At 41.5% G+C, this 22609-nt stretch overlaps 1 protein-coding gene across 2 annotated transcripts in view; it reads right to left on the reverse strand.

Moving 5' to 3' along the window:
• The window catches only part of TRIM29 (tripartite motif containing 29), a 79055-nt gene extending 62432 nt beyond the window's left edge, over positions 1-16623 (reverse strand). The window contains exons 1-2 of one of the 2 annotated variants that reach the window (XM_044288672.1): positions 15820-16623; positions 1291-1386 (exon numbers count right to left, since the gene is read on the reverse strand). In XM_044288672.1, the coding sequence (XP_044144607.1) occupies positions 1291-1386; positions 15820-16419 (696 nt within the window). In that variant the 5' untranslated portion in view covers positions 16420-16623. The remainder of the gene's footprint in view (positions 1-1290; positions 1387-15819) is intronic. The other variant, XM_044288671.1, reaches the window with a different exon arrangement.
• Positions 16624-22609: the final 5986 nt, after the last annotated feature.

Here is a 22609-nt window from a genome sequence, read left to right on the forward strand (position 1 = left end):
TTTTCTTTCCGTGTCCGTTCCGTTTTTTTTGCGAACCGTATGCGGAACCATTCACTTCAAGATAGACAGATAGATAGATAGATAGATAGATAGATATGAGATAGATAATAGACAGACAGATAGATAGATAGATTTGCACTGCTTGCTTTCAGACTCTGTTAAAAAAAATGGTAGAAATTACCTTACACTATTAAATTGGCAAGCGGGGAAGAATCAGGACGCCCCTATCAGTGATGGCCAGTTTGCAGTGTTCGCCTGCGCACACATGCGGGCTGCCATCTTGACTCACAAGCCCTTACCTGTGCCGGGAGGCGGTCTGAAACAAATGCGGTCACCGGGAGCAGGCAGTTCCAAGAACAGCCCGATGAAGGCCCCCGGCGGCTGTTCTCGGAACTGCCTGCTCCCGGTGACTGCATTTGATTTCGGACCGGCTCCCGGCACAGGCACAGGTAAGGGGTTACCTGTGCATCGCCGGACTTGTGAGTCAAGATGGCAGCCCGCTTATGTTTGCGGGGCGAACACTGCGAACTGGCCATCACTGGTCCCTATATACACAATATACTGCCGAAATCTGTAGGTTTAGCCACTTCACCTTTAGGGTTTGTTCACACGTGCCATGGGGCTGCCGCATGCAGATCTCGACCCCATTCACTTGAATGGGGTCCGCGATCCATCCGTTCCGCAAAAAGATAGAGCAAGTTCTATCTTTTTGCGGTGCGGAGGCATGGAACGGAACCCACGGAAGCACTCTGTGGTGCTTCCGTAGGGTTCCGTTCTGTGGTTCCGTTCCGCACAGCATCTCCAGATTTGCGGACCCATTCAAGGAAATGGGTCCCCATCCGTGATGTGAAATGCGCACGGCCGGTGCCCCGTGTATTGAGGACCCGCCGTATGCAGGCCACAATGCGGCAACGGAGGGGCAACGGTTGTGTGAACAAGCCCTTAGCCTTTGTTTCTTTACATTCCCCACTAAGGGACAATAATTCTTGGTTCTTTTGCGTTAACCAGAATACAGTTATCTGTCCTAGCGTGTCACACCCCGAGATGCTGCATAAAAATGTATCATGTTAGGAACAGTTAGGTTCTTCGGCAGAAAGTAAAGTCCTTTAAGTTCCATTCTTTTGGGTATGTTGAAATGTCCACAAAAGACTTCTCCTGCGCTGTCACCGCCATTCATATGGCTCACTTTGTAGTGGGGCCGGTCCTGATGGATAGGACAAAGCTTTTAAAAAGCCACGGCGAATAAAATGCAAAATCAAAGCTTTAAAATAATGATGACGGTTTTCTTACCCTAATCCGATCCTTCTCCTTGTGCCATCTTTCCACCTCATCATCTACATCAAGTAACTGGAGGTGAAGCTGATCCTGGATTTCAGACAATTCTGCCTTTAATGGAAGGAACAAGAAACGTTAGACATCTTGAATAATCATCAGGTCGTTATCCTGCAGATATAACTATAGGCAAAGGGAGAATTTACTGAATAATATCATACTTATTAGTAGGAAGCATTTGCTGGATCACATTCAGAGTTTATAGCTAAAAGCCTATATATAAATAGTTAACCCCTTAAGGACCTTGCCATTTTTCACCTTAAGGACCAGGCTCTTTTTTGGAAACTTGACGTGTCACTTTATGTGATAATAACTTTGTAACGCTTTTACTTATCCAAGCCATTCTGAGAATGTTTTCTCACGACACATTGTACTAAAAATTTTAGTCTATATAATTCATTTCTATTTATTTAAAAAATCCAAAATTTACAGAAAATTTAAAAAAATTATAAATTTTCCAAATTTAAATTTATCTGCTTTTAAGGCAGATAATGATACATCATAAAAGAGTTATTACTTCACATTTCCCATATGTCAACTTTCATATTTGCATCATTTTGTAAATGTAATTTTATTCTTTAGGATCTTATAAGGCTTTAAGAAAATCTCTAAAACCCACCTTTTTCAATTCTAAAGTCACTTTGTGGGGCTTACATAGTGGAAACCACCCATACATGACCCCATTGTAGAAACTACACCCCTCAAGTTATTCAAAACTGATTTTACAAACTTTGTTAACCCTATAGGTGTTCCACAAGAATTAAAGGAAAAAGGAGATTACATTTTTAAATTTCACTTTTTGGGCAGATATTCCAATTTAATTCATTTTTTCTCTAACACATCAAGGGTTAACAGACAAATAAAACTCAATATTTATTACCCCAATTCTGCAGTTTACAGAAATACCCCACATGTGGTCGTAAACTGCTGTACAGGCACACGGCAGGACGCAGAAGGAAATGAGCGCCATATGAATTTTGGAGGGCAGATTTTACTGGGATAATTTTAAGTTGCCATATGACATTTAAACACCCCTAGAGTAGAAACTCAAAAAAATTTACCCCATTTTGGAAATTATAGGATAAGGTGACACGTTTATTGGTATTATTTCGTGGTATATATGACTTTTGATTGCTAAATATTACGCTTTTTGTGAGGCAAGGTAACCAAAAAATGTTCTCCTGACAGGGTAGATCATGTGCAATTTTTATAGAGCAGGTTGTTATGGACACGACAATGCCAAATATGTCTACTTTTATTTTTCTTTTGTTTCAGTTTTACATAATAAAGCATTTTTTTAATAAATCATGTTTTTGGGTTTCCTTTTTCTGAAAGCCATATTATTTAAATTTTTTAGGCGATTGTCTTAGGTAGGGTCCCATTTTTTGCAGGGTGAGATGACGGTTTGATTGGTACTATTTTAGGGTACATACTACTTTTTGATCATTTGGTATTACACTTTTTGTGATGTAAGGTGACAAATAATAAATTTTTTTGGGCACTGTTGTTTTTTTGTTTTTTATGGTTTTCACCTGACAGGGTAAATTATGTGATATTTTTATAGAGCAGGTTGTTACACACACGATGATACCTAATATGTCTGTTTTTTTCATATTTTTTACACTTTTATATGTCTATTTTTATGGAAAAGGAGCTTTTTTTTTAATTGAAACTTAGATTTTTTTTATTGTTAAAAACAATGTGTGAATGTGGCCTAATACACTGATAGTTTGCCTATGAGATCCAGCCTGGGGGCTGGGCCTCATAGGCCTTTGTACATGCCGGGCCCCAAGGCCTTTGAATGGCTTGGCGCTGCCATGGCAACCATCGGGTCCCCGCCACCGCAGCGCAGGGACCCGATGGATGAGGAGAGGGAGCGCAAACCTCCCATATGCAGCAGTCAGTGCTGACTGCGGCATATGAGGGGTTAATCCACTGGCATCGGCGTTATCACTGATGCTGGTGGATGCAGCAGGGATCCGGCAGTGTCAGTAACAGCCGGATCCCGTCTGCTGATCGCGGAACCGCACATAGGGGTGGAGGAAGGACCACAGGACGAAAATGCTTGTCCTGGGGCACAAAGTACCGTCCATTTAGGACGAGCATTCTCATCCTGGGTCCTTAAGGGGTTAAAGTGTAAATGTAATATTTTTTAGTTTGTCAATGATTGTCAAAAGATCTGTAATTACCATATAATACCAGCTTTTATTAATGTCCCCTGTCCCTTTCCACTGGTCACTTAAAAGACCCTTGCTAGGGCTTGTCTGTCTTCCTTTTAATATAAACAGAAGACAGAGGGGCGGTCCTTCACACTGCATGCCTGCATTAGGCTTCAGAGTGAGAAGGTGTGTCTCTCAGTAATCCAATCTGATTGGCTGGCAGAAAGCTGCTGCTACAGCAAGTGTGTATGTGGAATGAGGGAAACAGTTTAGGCCTCAGAGAACTGGCAGAGGAGCCATTTTGAAAAGATCCTCATATTGTAGGGGTTAAAACAGCCGTGACTAATGGAAAAGCTCAAGGAAAACAGTGGTATGTGAAGAACCTAAAGATTGCTTTTTGTATAATGCTGCAGCAGCAGTAATATATGCAAAATTTTTATTTATTTTTTAAATGAAAACATGACAGTTACACTTCAAAGGGGTTGTCCAAAAGGCTAAATGTTTAGAAAAAAATTAAGATAAGCATTACTCTCCTCGCCAATTCCTCACCCTGCTGCCGTTCCGATGCTTACAGGATCAACACTGGTCTCCACTTCCTGGTTCCATCTGGACACACAGGAAATGCCTGCTCAGCCAATCACTAGTTGAAGCAGGTCACTGCTTTGACCAATGATTGGCTCAGTGGACCTTTCCTGGCATTTCCAGCATGTGTTAAGCCAGAGAAGATATGGACAGCACTGGTCTAGCATCAGACCAACAGTGGCAAGGAATTGGTGGAGGTGAGTAGTGCCTCTTTCTAAATTTTTTAACCCTTTTTGACAAATACAAAAAAATAACTGTCCAGAAAACTCCTTTGAAAGGGATGTCCACATCTTTTTTTAAATCCCACCCATCCAGTGGGACCTGTGAAGGAAACAATACTTATAGTACCTGCTCCCTGCCATTCGGTTCCATAGGTCCCCATCTTTCTTTACTTCACTTCAGGTCTCCACCATGTAAACTTTCTGCATGGATGGAGTGACGTGCCTTGCTGCGGCCAATGGTGATGCGTCTCCGAGCAGCTTGGGGACATGTCACTGCTGAGGCTAGTCATTGGCTGCAGTGGCGTACGTCAACCCATCCATGCAGGAAATGCACATGCAGTGCCGGAAATACAGTGAAGACATCCCTGGACCCGCAGAGCCAAAACCAAGTAGCAGGAAGTAGGTCAATATAGTTCCCTTCACTGGTCCCACTGGGTGGAGGAGGTATTTATAAAAAATCCTGGAGAACCACTTAAACAATTAACTTTAATGTTGTTTAATCCGTCTAATTTACGTCATATAGTTATGAGATTGCTTGTATCATTATGCAAATGGTGTGAATTTCCTGTTCACAAAAGCCTTCCACCACCGATAATTGTTATCTCAATGAGCTTTCCGCACATTCATTTGCATTTTAAATTGTACTGAAGGACCGAAAGGCCTGCCAAGGAGAAAGGTTTCTACTGATGGAAGCAAACCTATCATGAGCTGGCTTTATGCCATTACTGGAAGCAGCTGTATAGACAATTTCACAAAGTCTTTGTTTCAATCCACCTCCCAAAGTTTCCCTTGCAAAGGTGAAATCAATTTTTTCCAGAGGACGCAGAGTCCTGATCTAGTAGAATATTAGGTAAAATATATATATCAATCTATCAAAATAATTAGTCTTAAATCCAGGCCAGTACGTTACCAGCTTATCACTACATCCTCCCCAAAATACTAACTCACAAATATTCCTAATGTATCATCTACATTGTAAAATAGTGTAAAGACTATCCTTCTAGTAAGATGAGTTAAGCAGACGATTGTCGGGGAAGAAGCGTTCCGTCCCAGCAATCGCCGGCTCGGCAGTGAAGGAGACTGCTGTATCTACATGCAGCAATCGCCTCCAAAGGATGGGGAGGAGCGATCACTAATGCCATCGCTCGTCCCCATCAGGCGCGGACTGGAAACTTAAAGTGGCCCTGGAAAAAAATCTCAAATTGGCCCCACATGTTGGTAGGTGGGTCCAAATTGTACAGAGGGTGGCTCAACACAAGTAGGTGGAGTCAGCAATACCATAGTGAAAAATACAGTCCCATCAGAACCATACAGTCCCATCAGAACCATATACCACACTGAAGCACAATATATTGCCCCAAAGGCTGTTCCTTTGTGGTGGCCATCGATAGATGCCATTTGCTGTCCTTTACCTCCAATTGTCTCTGATTAAGATATGGAGCAGGGGACTTAGGAGACGAGATGCATCCACAGCAGATGAATTCAGGAGGGTATGTGCGGTGGCTGGGTACATGAGTACCTGATTCTCACAGTGTTAATTACCACTCACTATCTACCCGGCCATTGGCAAAGAAGAAGGCTTGAGCGGCCCCCTGGGCAATGCCCCACTGGTAAATTTACCTGTAAGGTCTATGGCCAATCCGCCCTTGGTTCCCATACAGAATTATTGTTTGCTGGCAGTTTCTCAATGTCTGATAGGTGCAGGTCCCACCTCTGGGACCCACACCTATAAATAGAACGGAGCCCGCAAAGTGATGGAGGGTGCACCGCAAATGCGTAGCTGCCGTCCATTCATTCCTATGGGAGCGCCGCAAATAGCCGAGCAGCACACTCGGCTATTTTTTGGAAGTCCCCACTAAAATGACTGGGAAGCGCACTGAGCAAGCACAGTCACCACTCTATTTACTTCTATGGGGCTGACGGAAATAACCGAGCCAGTGCTCCCATAGGAATCAATGGATGGTGGACGTGCGCCCAACGGCACTTTGCGGGCTCTGTTCTAAGTATTGGTGGAGGGACCAGAACCTATCAGACATTGGGGACCTATCCTAGCGATATGCCCGCAATGTCCAAGATTGGATTGCCCCTTTAATCCTGCTGACAGACACACTTTAATGGAACTTGTCAAAAAGAATATGCCGCCTGTCCTGCCAGCAACATATTATAGCGCAGGATGAGCTGAGCAGATTGATATATTTATATATATAGGTTTGTGGGAAAAGACTTAACTTTTTGGTAATTTATAATTCAGCTTTTTCTATACTTAGGAGTCCAGTGGGTGGTCCTACTCAGTGACCGCTATCTCAGTATGCACGCTGATATGAAGAAGGTTGTCCGTCACTGATAAGAATCGCTTACTGTTCTCCTAAGCCCAAAACGAGCAAAAGTTTAAAAGATGGCCCCGGGGAAAAGCAGAGGAGCAATGGTGCAATGAACGGCACAGCCCCGCCCTCAATGCACTTAAAACCTAATTAACATAAAATACAAATAAGCATTTCTCTGGATTAAGGGATCAGATTTCCACAAGAAGAGTAAGTTTATGTTTCGGTATGCTCTATTTAAAACCAATTGGTGACAGATTCCCTTTAATTGACAAAAAATTGCAATTTATAACGAATTTTTTCCCATAAAACTGTATATCAATCTGCTCAGCGCCTCCTGCTCGGTGTCATGATTGTTGTAGAAGGGTCTCGTCATGCATTTCAGGTTCCCTTTAAGTGAAGTGTTTATAAATCTTATTACGGTAAAATTTTATGACCATTTCAGTTCATTTTATATTATATTCATGTTATGATATCATCAATACATCATTATTATATTTGTATTTTTCTCTTTTTATCTAACATATTTTTAGGATATTATCTCCGGTAAACAAGCCCCGCTTCCATATTTGTACCCTATGAATAAACTATTAACTTTAATGACACAATTTGACTTTTCTGCTCTGTAAATTACCTTTTCTCCTCTAAATCTCGGCGTTTCGCACTCTAGTGACGCTTCGTGTGTCTTTTATGGTCTGTGTACTCATTTGGTTTTGTCTCTAATGACCTTTTGTACTGTAGTTATAAAAATCCCATCTCACAGATCTGTTCCTGAGCAGTTTATCTGCAATTACAGCCCAGATAACATTAAGATAAACTGTCAGAGCCTTCCGAGATGACAGGGCTGACTTCTCTTTTCAGCTTGTAAAATCCATGACAAATTATTAATGTACAGAAATAGAAATAAAATGTATGGCAGGGGGAGCGCCCGGGTTTATTGCTTGTTAAAGTGTTTTATATGCATATAGTTGAGAGGAGGGAGTATGAACCAGCTTTGTATTTGATCTGCCCAGATTCTCCACCCATCTTTCATAGAGGAGTGTGGGGAGTTGTTTAAAAAACTTGCCACATTGGTTTGGCCTAAAGGGAAGGTGCTTGGATGAAGGGCTCCTGACTCAAGCACTAAAGCGGACAATACACATTCGATCTATAGGCCCAATACACATTAGATCTATAGGCCCCCATACACATTAGCTTTATAGGTCCCCATACACATTAGATCTACAGGCCCTGTACACATTAGATCTTAAGGTCCCCATACACATTAGATCTATAGGCCACATACACATTAGATCTATAGGCCCCATACACATTAGATCTTAAGGTCCCCATACACATTAGATATATAGGCCCCCATACACATTAGATATATAGGCCCCATACACATTAGATCTATAGGCCACATACACATTAGCTTTATAGGTCCCCATACACATTAGCTCTATAGGCCCCCATACACATAAGATCTATAGGCCCCCGTACATATTAGATCTATAGGCTACCGTACACATTAGATTTATAGGCCCCCATACACATTAGATCTATAGGCCCCCGTACACATTAGATCTATAGGCCCCCACACATTAGATCTATAGGCCCCCACACATTAGATCTATAGGCTACCATACACATTAGATTTATAGGCCCTATACACATAACATCTATAGGCCCCCATACACATTAGATTTATAGGCCCCTATACACATTAGATCTATAGGCCCCCATACACATTAGATCTATAGGCCCCCATACACATTAGATCTATAGGCCATACACATTAGATCTAGGCCCCCATACACATTAGATGTATAATACCCCATATACATTAGATCTATAGGCCCCCATACACATTAGATCTATAATACCCCATACACATTAGGTCTATAGGCCCTCATACACATTAGATCTATAGGCCCCCATACACATTAGATGTATAATACCCCATACACATTAGATCTATAGGCCCCCATACACATTAGATCTATAGGCCCCCATACACATTAGATGTATAATACCCCATATACATTAGATCTATAGGCCCCCATACACATTAGATCTATAATACCCCATACACATTAGGTCTATAGGCCCTCATACACATTAGATCTATAGGCCCCCATACACATTAGATTTATAGGCCCCATACACATTAGATCTATAGGCTCCCATACACATTAGATCTATAGGCTCCCATACACATTAGATCTATAGGCCCCCATACACATTAGATCTTTAGGATCTCATACACATTAGATCTATGGGCCTGTAGGAAGGTGTAAGGGTCCGTCATTGACGGAAGGTACGTGTCACCAAGGTTCCTTGCCTCGGTGAGATAAGAACCGGTAATTTTGTGTGTCAGCGGCAGCTAGTGCTCGCTGACATTGTTTTTCTTACTGTGACTGTAAAGCCAATCTGGGCCGGTTCTTATTGGGAGAGGTCAAAGAGCAGGGTGGGTGGCTGTTCCCCACTTCCAGGCCAGGTTTTGGGCTGGGATTTAAAAACCCAGCCAGCAGCTCATCTGGGTGTGGTATGTTCCCTCAAGTGAGAGAGGAGCTGAGAAAGCTCTGTGTTTTTGAGAGCTGCGGGCGCCCTAAAGCCTGCTGTGGTCTGCCAGGTGATTTATGTTATTTTTGGGAGCTCTTGCGGTGTGAACTAACACCAGGACTCTGTAAAGCATTGGTTTTTCTTTTCTGTCTTTTCTGTGTGACTAAACACTGGACTTTTGTTTTTTCAATCATGGTCTTGCCTATGTATTGCGTCCGCTTACCCTGCCTACCAGAGCAAATTCCTACAGCTCCCATACACATTAGATCTGTAGGCCCCCATATACATTAGATCTATAGGCTCCCATACACATTAGATCTATATGCCCCCATACACATTAGATCTATATGCCCCCATACACATTAGATCTATATGCCCCCATACACATTAGATCTATATGCCCCCATACACTTTAGATCTATAGGCCCCCATATACATTAGATGTATAGGCCCCCATACACATTAGAGCTATATGCCCCCATAAACATTAGATCTATAGATATCCATATTCATTAGATCTATAGGATGCCATACACATTAGATCTATAGGCCTCCATACACATTAGATCTTTAGGTTCCCATACACATTCGATCTATAGGCCCCCATACACATTAGATTTGTGTTTGCCTAACCCACCAATTTCAGCAGGTTCCAACGACTGTCTAATGTGTATGCATGCCTCCCAACAGATCCGGGTCCAATGGGACAGTCCAGAACTTTGGCCTTGGTTGCCTTATGCCCCTAAGCATGCATCCTGTATAGAAAGGCACTGAGCATAGTTTGTGTCATGGCTTTACGTAAAATAATTTGCCACTGATATTGTCCCTTCTTGAGTTTTTCAAAGGTTAGAAGGTATGTGTATTGTATTCTCCTATCTCTCCTTCAACAGCTTACATTAGGAGAGATAAGGATCGGGCATTTTGGATTCCAGCTGCTTGATCCTTTTGTTCTCGGGGAGATAAACCACTGCCTTCTCCCCAATAACTATATGGACATGCTTAGACAAGCATGCATATGTGTGGGAGGATCAGGAGAGATAGCTGTTGGCCAAATGTGTCATCTCTGTATGACCAGCTTAAAAAAAAGTGGACCAGGAGGATAATTTTGTCCTAGATTCTCCTTTTGCACTTAGAACCAACTGGCAACCTGCAATCCATGCACCAGTGGAAGGCAACTGGATAGGGTACAGTGCCTCTCTCAGATCAGGGCAGGGGTGCTACAGTAGTATACACTGAGTGCTCTGCTTCATCATAGAGAAAAAGTCTGTATGTACTGTGTACGTATGCTAACCGTTTTTCTACTGTGGTTGAACGTGTTGTGAAGTCTTCTGATGGAGTAAAAGACCACCTTCGATTTTCTAAGAACCTGCAAGTATGCTAGAAATTCTGATACCATGTCCTTGCCCTACCAGTGCCATAGACGGACGCAGTCATTTTTTATGGCAGTGTATATTTAATGCACAGACTGTATGTCAGCCTGAGGTGTGCTGCACAGAGGTAAGAGCCTAAAAATTATTATCCTGAAGGTCACAAGTTAGTCATTACTTTGAGTAAACTTATATAATAACACCTTGAAAAGAATTTTCAAAACATTAAGTATTGATGGTCTATCCTCAGGATAAGCCATACATATCTGATCGGTGGGGGTCCTCACTCTGGTGAGCGTTGTGACTCCCTTCTAGGTCACGTTCATTGGTCACATGACCTAGGTGCAGCTCAGTCCTATTCAATTGAATGGGCCAAAGCTGCAATACCAAGCATGGCCACTATACAATGTAAGGCACTGTGCTTGGTGAGCTGTGAGAGGGTGGTAAGCTCACCAGGGCGCCATGGCGTCTTCAAACAGCTGACCAGCAGGCTATCCGGGTGTTGGACCCCCTGACGATCTGATGTTGATGACCTATCCTGAAGATATTCCATCAATATTAAATTCCTGGAAAACCCCTTTAAATTAAGCTCTTAAAAGAGACCGTCTGCATTAACTGGGAAACAAACAGAGCACTTAACTGGTCTTGGATGGTCCACCAATGCTCCCATGAGCAATGGTGTCCAATCTGAGCAGGAAGTGTCTTGGACTACCCAAATGCAAAGTATGCATCCGGTAGCCTGAGAAGCAATGCAGCCATCTTGGATGACAGAAGAGGAGCCTGGCAACTGGCGGATCCACAGCTGACAGCTGAGGTAGCAGGTAATGTAAAAGTTCTGCTTATTCCCAAGTTAATGTGACTTTTTTTCTTGAACCAGAGGGTTGCCTTAAGAGGAGTTTCACTTTAAAGGGGTATTCCCATCTCATAATGTGATTGAATATTGCTATTGCTAAGATGGGAACCCCAACCGATCCTGATAATGAAGGTTCTGCATTGATGATTGATTGATGGAGTTACCCTATACAGCAGGCGGCGCTGTTGTGCAGGGACAAAAGACCGAAGCAGCTGTGCCACCAAATCAATACTTCAGCCCCTTTATTTTCAGGATTGTTGAGGGTTCCAGAAGTTGAACCCCCACCGATCATAAAAAATATGGGAATACCCCTTTAAATGCATCACAACATTTTCTTTTCAGTTGAGAGTTCATATCAGAATTAGTAAGAGATCTAGTTTACTGTGCATTCAAATGTGTTATCGTGATGAACGTCCCTGAACCTGTTCTGCTATGACAACGACCTTTTGCCTCATGTGAACATGCCCTACAGTGCTTGTGTGCTAGTAATAATGTAATGGTATGCTATGCATTGAGTCTGTAAATCACACACAGCATAAGAGAATAACAAGCAATAAAACTGAGTTATTTGGACAAAGACTACGCTTTAATATATAGGTACAATGAATTCAGAAAGTTTTCAGACCCTTTTACTTTTTTCACATTTTGCGGGCCTGTGCTATGATAAAAAAAATCAAGTTTTCTCCTATCAATCTGCTCTCAATACCCTATATTGACAAAGAGAAAGCTGTGTTTGCAAATTTATTAAAAAGGTAAAACTAAAATTTAGCATGGACATAAGTATTCAGACACTTTGAGATGACAATTGTAATTTAGCTAGGGAAGGGGGGACATCTAATTTCTCTTGATCATCTTTGAGATGTTTCTACAACTTGATTGGAGTCGACCTGTGGTAAATCAGTTGATTGGACATAATTTGGAAAGATACAGCCCTGTCTATATAAGGTTTCCTAGCTGACAATGCATATAAGAGCACAAACCAAGCTATGAGGCGGAAAGAACTGCCTGTAGAGCCCAGAAACAGGATTGTGTGGAGGCACAGATCTGGAGGGTACAAAAAAAAAATCTGCTGCACTGTTCCCAAGAGTTCCCGAGAGCACAGTGGACTCTATAATTCTTGAATGGAAGACATTTGGCACAGCCAGGACACTTCCTAGAGCTGGCCGCGCCACCAAACTAAATGGGGGGGGATTAAGAACTTGGTAAGACAGGTGACCAAGAACTTAATGGTCATTTTGGTCTATCTCCAAAAATCCTGTGTGCAAATTGTAGGAACTCCCAGAAGGTCAACCATCACTACAGCCCTCCACTAATCTGGGCTTTATGACAGAGAGGCAAGAAAGAAGCCTCTCCTTGGCAAATGACACATGAAAGTATGTTTGGAGTGTGCAAAAAAGCACCTTAAGAACTCTCAGACTGTGTGAAACAAGATTCTCTGGTATGATGAAACCAAGAATGAATTTTTTGGCCTCAATTCTAAGCATCATGTCTGAAGGAAACCAGATACAAACCTGCCCAATACAATCCCTACAGTGAAGCAAGGTGGTGGCAGCATCATGCTGTGGGGGTGTTTTTCAGCGTCTGGGACAAGGAGACTGGTCAGGGTTGAGGGAAAGCTGAATGGATCAAAGTACAGAGATATTCTTAATGAAAACCTGATCCAAAGTGCTCTGGACTTCAGACTGGGCTAAAAGTTCACCATCCAACAATATAATGACTCTAAGCACACAGCCAAGACAACACAGAAGTGGCTTAGGGACAACTCTGTGAATGTCATTGTCCTGAAACCTCTCTGGAGAGACTGGAAAATGCCTGTCCACTGATGGTCTCTATCCAACCTGACAGAGCTTGTGAGAATCTGCAGAGAAGAATGGCAGAAAATCCCTAAATCCAAGTGGGCAAACCTTGTGGCATCAAACCCAAGAAGACTGGAGGATGCAATCACTGCCAAAGGGGCTTCAACTATGGTAAGTCCTAAATAAAGGGTCTGCATAATTATGTCAAACAATTTTAGTTTTTCCTTTTTAATAAAAATTTGCAGAGATTATGAACATTCTGTTTTCACTTTGTCTTTATGGGGTATTGAATGATGGGGCAAAAAATTGATTTTTTCATTTTATTTTTTATTTAAGCACAAGGCCTCAACATAACAAAATTTGTAAAAAGCAAAAGGGTCTCATGTAATAGCAGAGGTGTCCTCTACTGGCTATCTGACGATTGCCGGGAGGGAACGCTTCTCCCCAGACAATCGTCTGTGGCATCAAGGTGTCTAATACACAATTAAGAATATGCCAGCAATATCAAATTCCTGGAAAACCTCTTTAAAAGCTAATGGCCGATAGCTAATCTTTAAAACATAGGATTCATCAACTAAGGAAAGCCACAACTAGGGTGTGTGAGCCTGAGGGGGTCCACGGAACATCTTGTCTCAGATGAGAAGATCAGTATAGATTATAGTAGGGAGCCCTGTTGAGAATTGTGCATTGGGCCGAAAAGTTTCAAACTGCCCTTCTGCAACTGGGCACAGTCGTTAGAAAGTATTGAAAGATAAAACCCTCAACACGCATCTACAGTATAGACAATAAACATCATTGCTGGGGGCCCAACTTCTGGGGCCACCACAATCACTTAAATGGAGGTCCCAAGCTCCCCGTTCTGGAGACATTTGAATGGAGCTATGCACACTGTTGCTCCATTCAATATCTATGGGACAGACAAAGATAGCCAAGCTAGCCTATCCTTAGGAGAGGTCATCAATATGTATTTGGTGGGGGCTCCAAACTCCTGGCCCATCAGCTGTACGAAGAGGACATGGTTCTCCAGCGAGTGCTGCAGCCTCTTCCTAGGCCAGTGATGTCACGTTCATCGATCACATGGCCTACGTGCAGCCAAATCCCATTCAAGTAAATAGGCCTGGGCTGCAATACCAAGCACAGCCATTACATAATGAATAGTGCTGTTCTTGGGAAGCTTTGAGTAGGCTGCAGCACGCCCTGAAGCCCCGCAACCTCTTCAAACAGCTGATCAGTGGGGGTTGATGAGTGTCGGACCACCACCAATCTGATATTGATAACCTATCCAAAGCTAACCCTTTAACTTTTACAAAATGACAGTTTGCTGCCGCTTTAAATGTGCTCTAATAGATTCTAGATCGATCCAGTTTTTAAGCCTGAAGCCTTTATGGGAAGAATCACCTACAAAACAGTTGAGCACACAGTCCACAAATGCAAGTTGTCACATATCTGCTCCCCAGGGGGGGTTGAGGGGATTTCAACCTGCGTAACTAACTGCTAACATGCTGTATTAGGCTACGGGCAGGTGGCTTGTCTGCATAATGCGCAGGCACACCCAAGGTGTGGCAGGACAGCAGCCGTAGATTTTAGCTATTATACGGAGGCATTCATGAAATGTCGTAATAAAGGAAACGCCCTCAGTCTATGTTTTGTTCAGACAGGACCACAGCAGAATTTAAGCTCTTACACATTTAACCACTTCCAAACTGTACATTCCTCAGTGGGAATATCCCAGGTCTATATACTTTCAAATAAAATAAAAAATTTAATAAAAAAAATACTTAAAAATGTTCCTGCTCTCCTTTTTGAAATTTAGAAAATCACAACAATACTTCTTAGAAGCTTGACCATTGGTGATGGACAAATTGCTGGGTGGCTGGAATATAAAACTCCTACGACTCTGCCACTTGTAATTTTTTTCTTACTATTATTTCAATTTTTATGATGTTTCTTTTCATAATTTATTAAATTTAACCAAATGAACTATTAAAAATGATTGACACTAAGATTCCAAATGAATTAAAGCGAAGGAGTAACACAATTATAATGATTAAATCGTTACAGACAAGGGAAAAAACATATCTGGATTCTTGATGTCAAATCTCTAAAGGCCATTAAGCCGTAAAGTCGCTCTAACCCTGCAGTAATCACTGTAATGCAATTATAATAGAGGGGAATTCTGAAATATGGCTTTATTATAATATATTAACTCTCGTTAGCTCCAAGTAAGCAATTGTATGGGAGTGGAGTGTGAGATGTATTCGTTGATAACTTTACAAATTTGCTGTTAAAGAGTCTTGGGAAGCCCCAATGGCACATGTTTTCCCATGACTAAGAAACTCAAATGCATGTTCACTTGGGATTGATTTGATTTTAGTGGGAAACTATTTCTAATAGTTTTTACTCTATTGATGTCTATGGAAATCAAATCAAATATAAATCATGTTGATTTAATTTTTTTTAAATGAGCTAATATAAAAAAAAACCTATATTTAAAAATATTCTAATCTTTACGGATTCAAGTTGAAAATTATCTCAATTCTCAAACCATTGTAAACTTGGTGACTTGGTAAACTCTAGTTGCAATAATTACTCATTTGTAACTTGAGTAATGTACAGTAATAACTATGAAAAAATCAGCACTTACCTCTTTTACATATTTCTCAGCCTCCACCGTCACGGTATTGTGGTTCTTGTGTTCTTGGAACATACACAGGTAGCAGATGCAGGTTTGGTCTGATTGACAAAACAGCTCCATTGTCTTGCTGTGAAGTGGGCATTTTCTGGCTTCAAAGTCCCTAATGGGATCCAGCAGTTTGTGGTCCCGAAAAGCAGCTCCTTCCAAATGGGGTTTAAGGTGGGCTTCACAGAAGGAAATCTGGCAGACTAGACAGGACTTAACAGCTTTCTTTTTGTCTTCAATGCATGTATCGCAAAGGACATCATCCGACTCTATATTAGACCCTACACTTACGCGAGCAGACTTGCGATTTTCTAAACTATCATGACCAGGGCTTCCAGGAGCTTTCGCATCAGATCCACCATAAAGATTCAGACGATTGAATTTCATTCCAGCCCCAGGACTATTCTTCAGCACTGTGGTTTTTACGCCTCCTTGGTCTGGTCCTGGGCTACTTAGGATCTCTGGAGTTTCATCAATACTGGAATTTGCTGAATCTTGTTGAAAACTCTCATGACCATCTTCGGAATGGGAGCCATTAGCTGTCTTAACATCTTGATCTTCCATTGTCTTAGTACCTGGACTTTAGAGGACCCTTGTTACTCCTGTAGATTCCTTGTGCTTCTAAATCTGTGGAGATACTCTAAGATCACAGGTAGAGCAAGGAAAGTACTCTGATAAATATCTGACTGTGACTCACAATTAGTCTGAGGAAACCTTATTCCTGCCGATGACGATGAACCACAGCAAAGGAGATATGATGAAGAGATGAGACAGCTAAGGTTACACAATGTGATCCACACCCAGGAAGCCCTGAGAACATTCCTGCCCTGCCCTCTTTTACAGAATGAGACTTCTTTTTTAATTATTTTCCTAGCTGGCTGCAACCTGTCCTAGTTGTCAGTGTAGACAATTATTTTCTAGCTCTCCAAACTGCTGATTAGGTGTTTTATATGGGGTTAGTCTCCTACATACAACTATCAGTTATTGCCTTTTACACGGAACGATTATCATATAAAAAAAGTTATTTTATGGAGTAAGTGTGTCCAGTCACTGTGTAGTGTAAACAGGTGCAGAGATTTAATGATAATTTTTCATTGATTTTAGGTTGGTAGGAAAGGAGGAAATAAAAGTGATATCAAAAGCAATCAAAATTACAAAAAAAAGCATATGATCACTGTTACACATAAATGCACATATTTCGAACATTAAATCGATAGTAGGCACTCCTTACTAAATCAGTGATTGTCATTCTTTACTAAATCAGTGGTCGGTGCTGCTTACTAAATTAATGACTGCCACGCCTTATTTACTAAATCATTATTGGCATTCCTTACTAAGTTGATTGGTGCTTGTTATTAAACAGATGATCAATGCTCCCTAATAAATTTAGGATACGCACTACTTACTAAATCATTGATTTGAACTCCTTCGGGGTTGATGATAAATCAGTGATCGGCGCCCGTTACAAAATCGCACTCCTTACTTAATCGCTAATCGGTGCTTCTTACTAAATTGATGATCAACACTTCTTACTAAATCAATGATTGGCGCTCCTTACTAAATCGATGATCAACTCTCCTTACTAAATCGATAATCAGCACTCCTTACTAAATAAATGATCGTCCCTCCTTACTTAATCGATAATCGTCGCTCTTTACTAAATTGATGATTGGCACACCTTACTAAATCAAACATCGGCGCTCCCTACTAAATCGATGATCGGTGCTCCTTACTAAATCGATGATCAAATCTCTTTACTAAATCAAACATCAACTCTCCTTACTAAATCGATGATCAGCGCTCCTAACTCCTTACTAAACCAATTATCGTTGCACCTTATTGCTTATTAGTGCTCCTTACTAAATTGATGATTGATGTTTCTTACTAAATCGGTGATCGGGTTCCTTACTAAACTGATGATCGGCACTCCTTACTAAATGGCTGATTGGCGCTTCTTACTAAAGGCCACTATTACACTGCTAGATTTAGCAGACGATTGTCGAGAAGGAAGCATTCCTTCCCAACAATCACCTGCCGGTCAGTCAAGGAGACCTCTTTACATGCAGCGATCTCCTCCACAGTATGGTGAAATGCTTGTTCATCGGGTGATGGCATCTTTCATGTGGTCACCTAAATCATCAGCTGATTGTGCCAACTAAACAGCACTTTGCTGCCGACAAACAATAATTCTGTATAGGGACGACCAATGGTATTAGAGATCGCTCTTCTGAATACTATGGAGGAGATCGCTGCATGTAAATATGGGCGGGTGATTGTTGGGAAGGAACCCTTCCTTTCCAACAAGCATCTGCTAAATCTAGCAGTAGAGAGGGGCCTTCATGACCCGATGAATGAGCGTTTTCGTACCTTTACGATAATTATTAACAAGCTTGTTAGAGATTATCTGTCCGACGCTCAGCCAGTCTAAATACTCTTAATACGATGATCAAATCAACGATCTGCACTACTTTGGCTAGTTTCACACTAGCGCTTAGTATCCGTCAGGGAACAGCCTGTGGGATCTCTCTGCATTTCGGCATTGCCGGAAGCTCGTCGTCATCCGTCTCTATTAACTACTGTATAATTGGGACCGGCAGGAGATCCAGACCAAACCCGGCAAATATGCCGAAAATTGGTTGGAAGGAAACTGCCGCAAACTAAATTATCAACACTTCTTACTAAATGGATAATCGGTGCTCCTTTTTACAAATTCATTTTCACCCTTAGGCAATTATCCATGGACAAACAACATAAAAGCCACTGTAAGTTGTTTTCTTTTTGCAATCTGCCTTGAAATAACAAATGTACTGTAGTATTCAGTTCTGTGGTAAAAAAAGAAAATACATTGAAGATGACATTTACCAACAACTGAAGTTCTCAGCACATTTTTCACACGTCTGCAGCAATCGATGTGTGTCTCACAGTTACAGAGCCAAGGCAACAGGATCAAGAAAGCGCGCCTTTTCCCAGTTATGATGTTATCTAGTAAAACAAAGTACACTTCCATTTCAAAGGTATGTAAATTGCAAAGCCTATTACACTGCTCGTGTGTGTATGCCTCAGAGCAATGGTCTCCAAGAACACTGAGGGCTGTAATTTGGCAAAAGTTGGAGAGCTGTAAGTTCGAAATCACTGTCTTCCTTAAGGCTCCATGCACACGGCTGTATGTATTTTGCGGTCCCCAAAAAACGGATCCACAGAAAATACGGATGACATCCATGTGCATTCCATATTTTGTGGAACGGAACAGCTGGACCCTAATAGAACAGTTCTATCCTTGTACGCAATGCGGACAATAATATTACATGTTCTATTTTTTTGCGGAACGGAAATGCGGACATACGGAAATAGAATGTACACAGAGTAACTTCCGTTTTTTTGCTGACACATTGAAATTAATGGTTCCGTATACGGTCCGCCCAAAAAAAAATGGAACGGATACGGAAAGAAAATACGTTCGTGTGGATGAGGCCTTAAGGAATAAAGCCGAAGCTGAATGAATATTGTCTCCAAGAATTGGAGGAGTTTTGCATGTTTTTATTTTTTTATTTTAAAGATATTGCAGAAATTGTACCGCTAATGGTCTTGCGTGTGCCATTATCAAAGAAGCCCACCCATTGTTGGATAGTTTTGCTCCTAATTTCAGCCCACATAATACTGTATCACCACACAGTGCCAAGGAAATGCTGCTATATACAGTACAACCCAAAAAATAATATAATTATATATTACCCCTTAAGGACCCATGACGTACATGTAAGTAATTTCTTTGCGGGACTTAAAGACCTGTGACGTACATGTACTTCATGGGGATCAGGCGGGTGCATGAGCTGCTCCCGCCCGATCCACGGCAGGGGTCCAGCAGTGACTGATAACCGGACCCCTGCTGCATGCGCCGGCATCAGTGAAACCACCGATGCCGGCGCATTAACCCTTCATGTGCCGCGGCCAGAGCTGACCGCGGCACTTGCGATGTCGGGCGGGGATCGGCGCTGCCATCGGGTCCCTGTGCTGCTGTTACCTTAGGCATTGGGGCTTCCTTCCGGTGAAGAGCCTGTGAGATCCAGCCCTCTGGATCTCACAGGCAGGAAGCTGTATGAGTAATACACACTGTATTACTCATACAGCCAATGCATTCCAATACAGAAGTATTGGAATGCATTGTAAAGGGGATAAGACCCCGAAAAGTTGAAGTCCCAAAGTGGGACAAAAAGTAAATAGAAAAAAAAGTTGACAAAATAAAGTTTTCCCCCCCAAAAAATTTAAAGTTTCAAGTAAAAAAACAAAAAACGTCATTTTCCCCAAATAAATTAATTAAAAAATGTGTAAAAAATAGGGAAAAAAAAGAAAAGTTGACATATTAGGTGTCACCGCGTCCGTATCGACTGGCTCTATAAAAATATCACATGACCTAACCCCTCAGATGAACACCGTAAAAAAAAAAAAAAAAAAACTGTGCTAAATAAACAATTTTTTGTCACCTTAGATCACTAAAAGTACAACACCAAGCGATCAAAAAGGCGTATACCCGACAAAATAGTACCAATCTAACCGTCACCTCATCCCGCAAAAAAATTAGCCCCTATCTAAGACAATCGCTCAAAAAAATATATATATATATGGCTCAGAATATGGAGACACTGAAACATAGTTTTTTTTTGTTTTAAAAATGCTGTTATTGTGTAAAACTTAAGTAAATAAACAAAGTATACATATTAGGTATCGCCGCGTCCATAACAACCTGCCCTATAAAAATATCACATGACCTAACCCCTCAGGTAAACACCGTAAAAAAAAATGATGTGCACTACTTCGGCTAGTTTCACACTAGCGCTTAGTATTCGTCAGGGAACAGCCTGTGGAATCACTCTGCCTTCCGGCATTGCCGGAAACTCGTTGTCATCCGTCTCTATTAACTATAATTGGGACTGGCAGGAGATCCAGACCAAACCCGTCAAATATGCCGAAAATCGGTCGGAAGGAAACTGCCGCAAACTAAATAATCAACACTTCTTACTAAATGTATAATCGGTGCTCCTTTTTACAAATTCATTTTCACCCTTAGGCAATTATCCATGGACAAACAACATAAAAGCCACTGTAAGTAGTTTTTTTTTTGCCCAAAAAATAGGACAGTTGCCCAAAAAATAACTAAAACTACGGCTTTCAGAATGTGGAGACACGAAAAAAAATATTGGGTTTTCAAAAATGCTTTGTTATGTAAAACTGAAACAAACAACCCCAAAAAGTTGTCTTATTTGGTATTGTCACGTCTGTGACAACTTGCTCTATAAAAATACCACATGATCTAATCTGACAGATGAATGTCGTAAATAACAAAAAATATAAAACCTTGCCTCACAAAAAGTGTAATATAGAGCAACCAAATATCATATGTAGCCTAAAATAGTACCAACAAAACTGCCACTTTATCCCATAGTTTCCAAAATGGGGTCACTTTTTTTGAGTTTCTACTCTAGGGGTGCATCAGGGGGCTTCAAATGGGACATGGTGTCAAAAAACCAGTCCAGCAAAACCTGCCTTCCAAAAACCGTATGGCATTCCTTTCCTTCTGCGCAATGCCGTGTGCCCGTACAGCAGTTTTTATGACCACATATTGGGTGTTTCTGTAAACTACAGAATCAGGGCCATAAATATTGAGTTTGGTTTGGCTGTTAACCCTTGCTTTGTAACTGAAAAAAATTGATTAAAATGGAAAATCAGCCAAAAAAGTGAAATTTTGAAATGTTATCTGTTTTCCATTAATTCTTGTAGAACACCTAAAGGGTTAACAAAGTTTGTAAAATCTGTTTTGAATACCTTGAGGGGTGTAGTTTGCAAAATGGGGGCTGCTCACATCTGCGGGGGTCCGAAACCCGGCACTCCCTCGGATCAGTGAGCGCCGTGGAAGCCATGCGAGAGCCACTTCCTATTCATTACACTATCATTATTTCCTAATCCTAGAGCCACCACCTCAGCACTGGTCCAAAGTCCGTTCATGCACCTATCTTATTATCCTGTTTGAAATCAAATGTAATAAAAAGGAAAGAACTTAAGAAAATGATTTCTCACGGGATTATGAGAGGTGGCTCACACTTGTGTAATTGGAAAATTAGTAATAAGCAGGGAAAGTAATGCATGGATTGTGTTTGACTCAGGATGTTGGGTTCAGGACTGAATATGATAGGTGACAGACATGGTATATAATGTGATAGGAGAGGACAAGGTGCGTATGAGACAGTGAGTGTGCAGACAGGGAGAGGTTAGGAGTAAAGAAGGTTAGACACAGTAGATTGCTGATGGCAAAATACTCCCACTGTACAGCCGACAGCTATTCCTCCCAAACCCCCATACACTTGTACCTTCAGTTTTCCCAAGGAACCAAGTGTTTGGAATGTTATTTATATTATTATATTATATTACCACCTTTCTCTACTACTCCTGCTGCCAAAATATCAATAAATTGGGTATGGGATGAACCCATGGTGCTGCTTACCTTGTGCGGAACATAGAGCTGGATAGGTTAGATCAGTGGTGCCAAACCTTTGGCATGGGTGCCAGAGGCGGCTCTCAGAGCCCTCTCTTTGGGCACCAATGCCATGGAAAAATTCTATGAAGTACCAATATGCCTTAGACTTTTCCTGCCATTCATCGCGCTATGAACGGCACAGGCAGCGCTTTGAATGTAGATAGGCTATTATAGCTGTTGATAAAGTACATGGAAGATATAGTATATTGGACTGTAGTATTCAGG

The sequence above is a fragment of the Bufo gargarizans genome, chromosome 4, assembly GCF_014858855.1.
Source record: "Bufo gargarizans isolate SCDJY-AF-19 chromosome 4, ASM1485885v1, whole genome shotgun sequence".
NCBI lineage: Eukaryota > Metazoa > Chordata > Amphibia > Anura > Bufonidae > Bufo > Bufo gargarizans.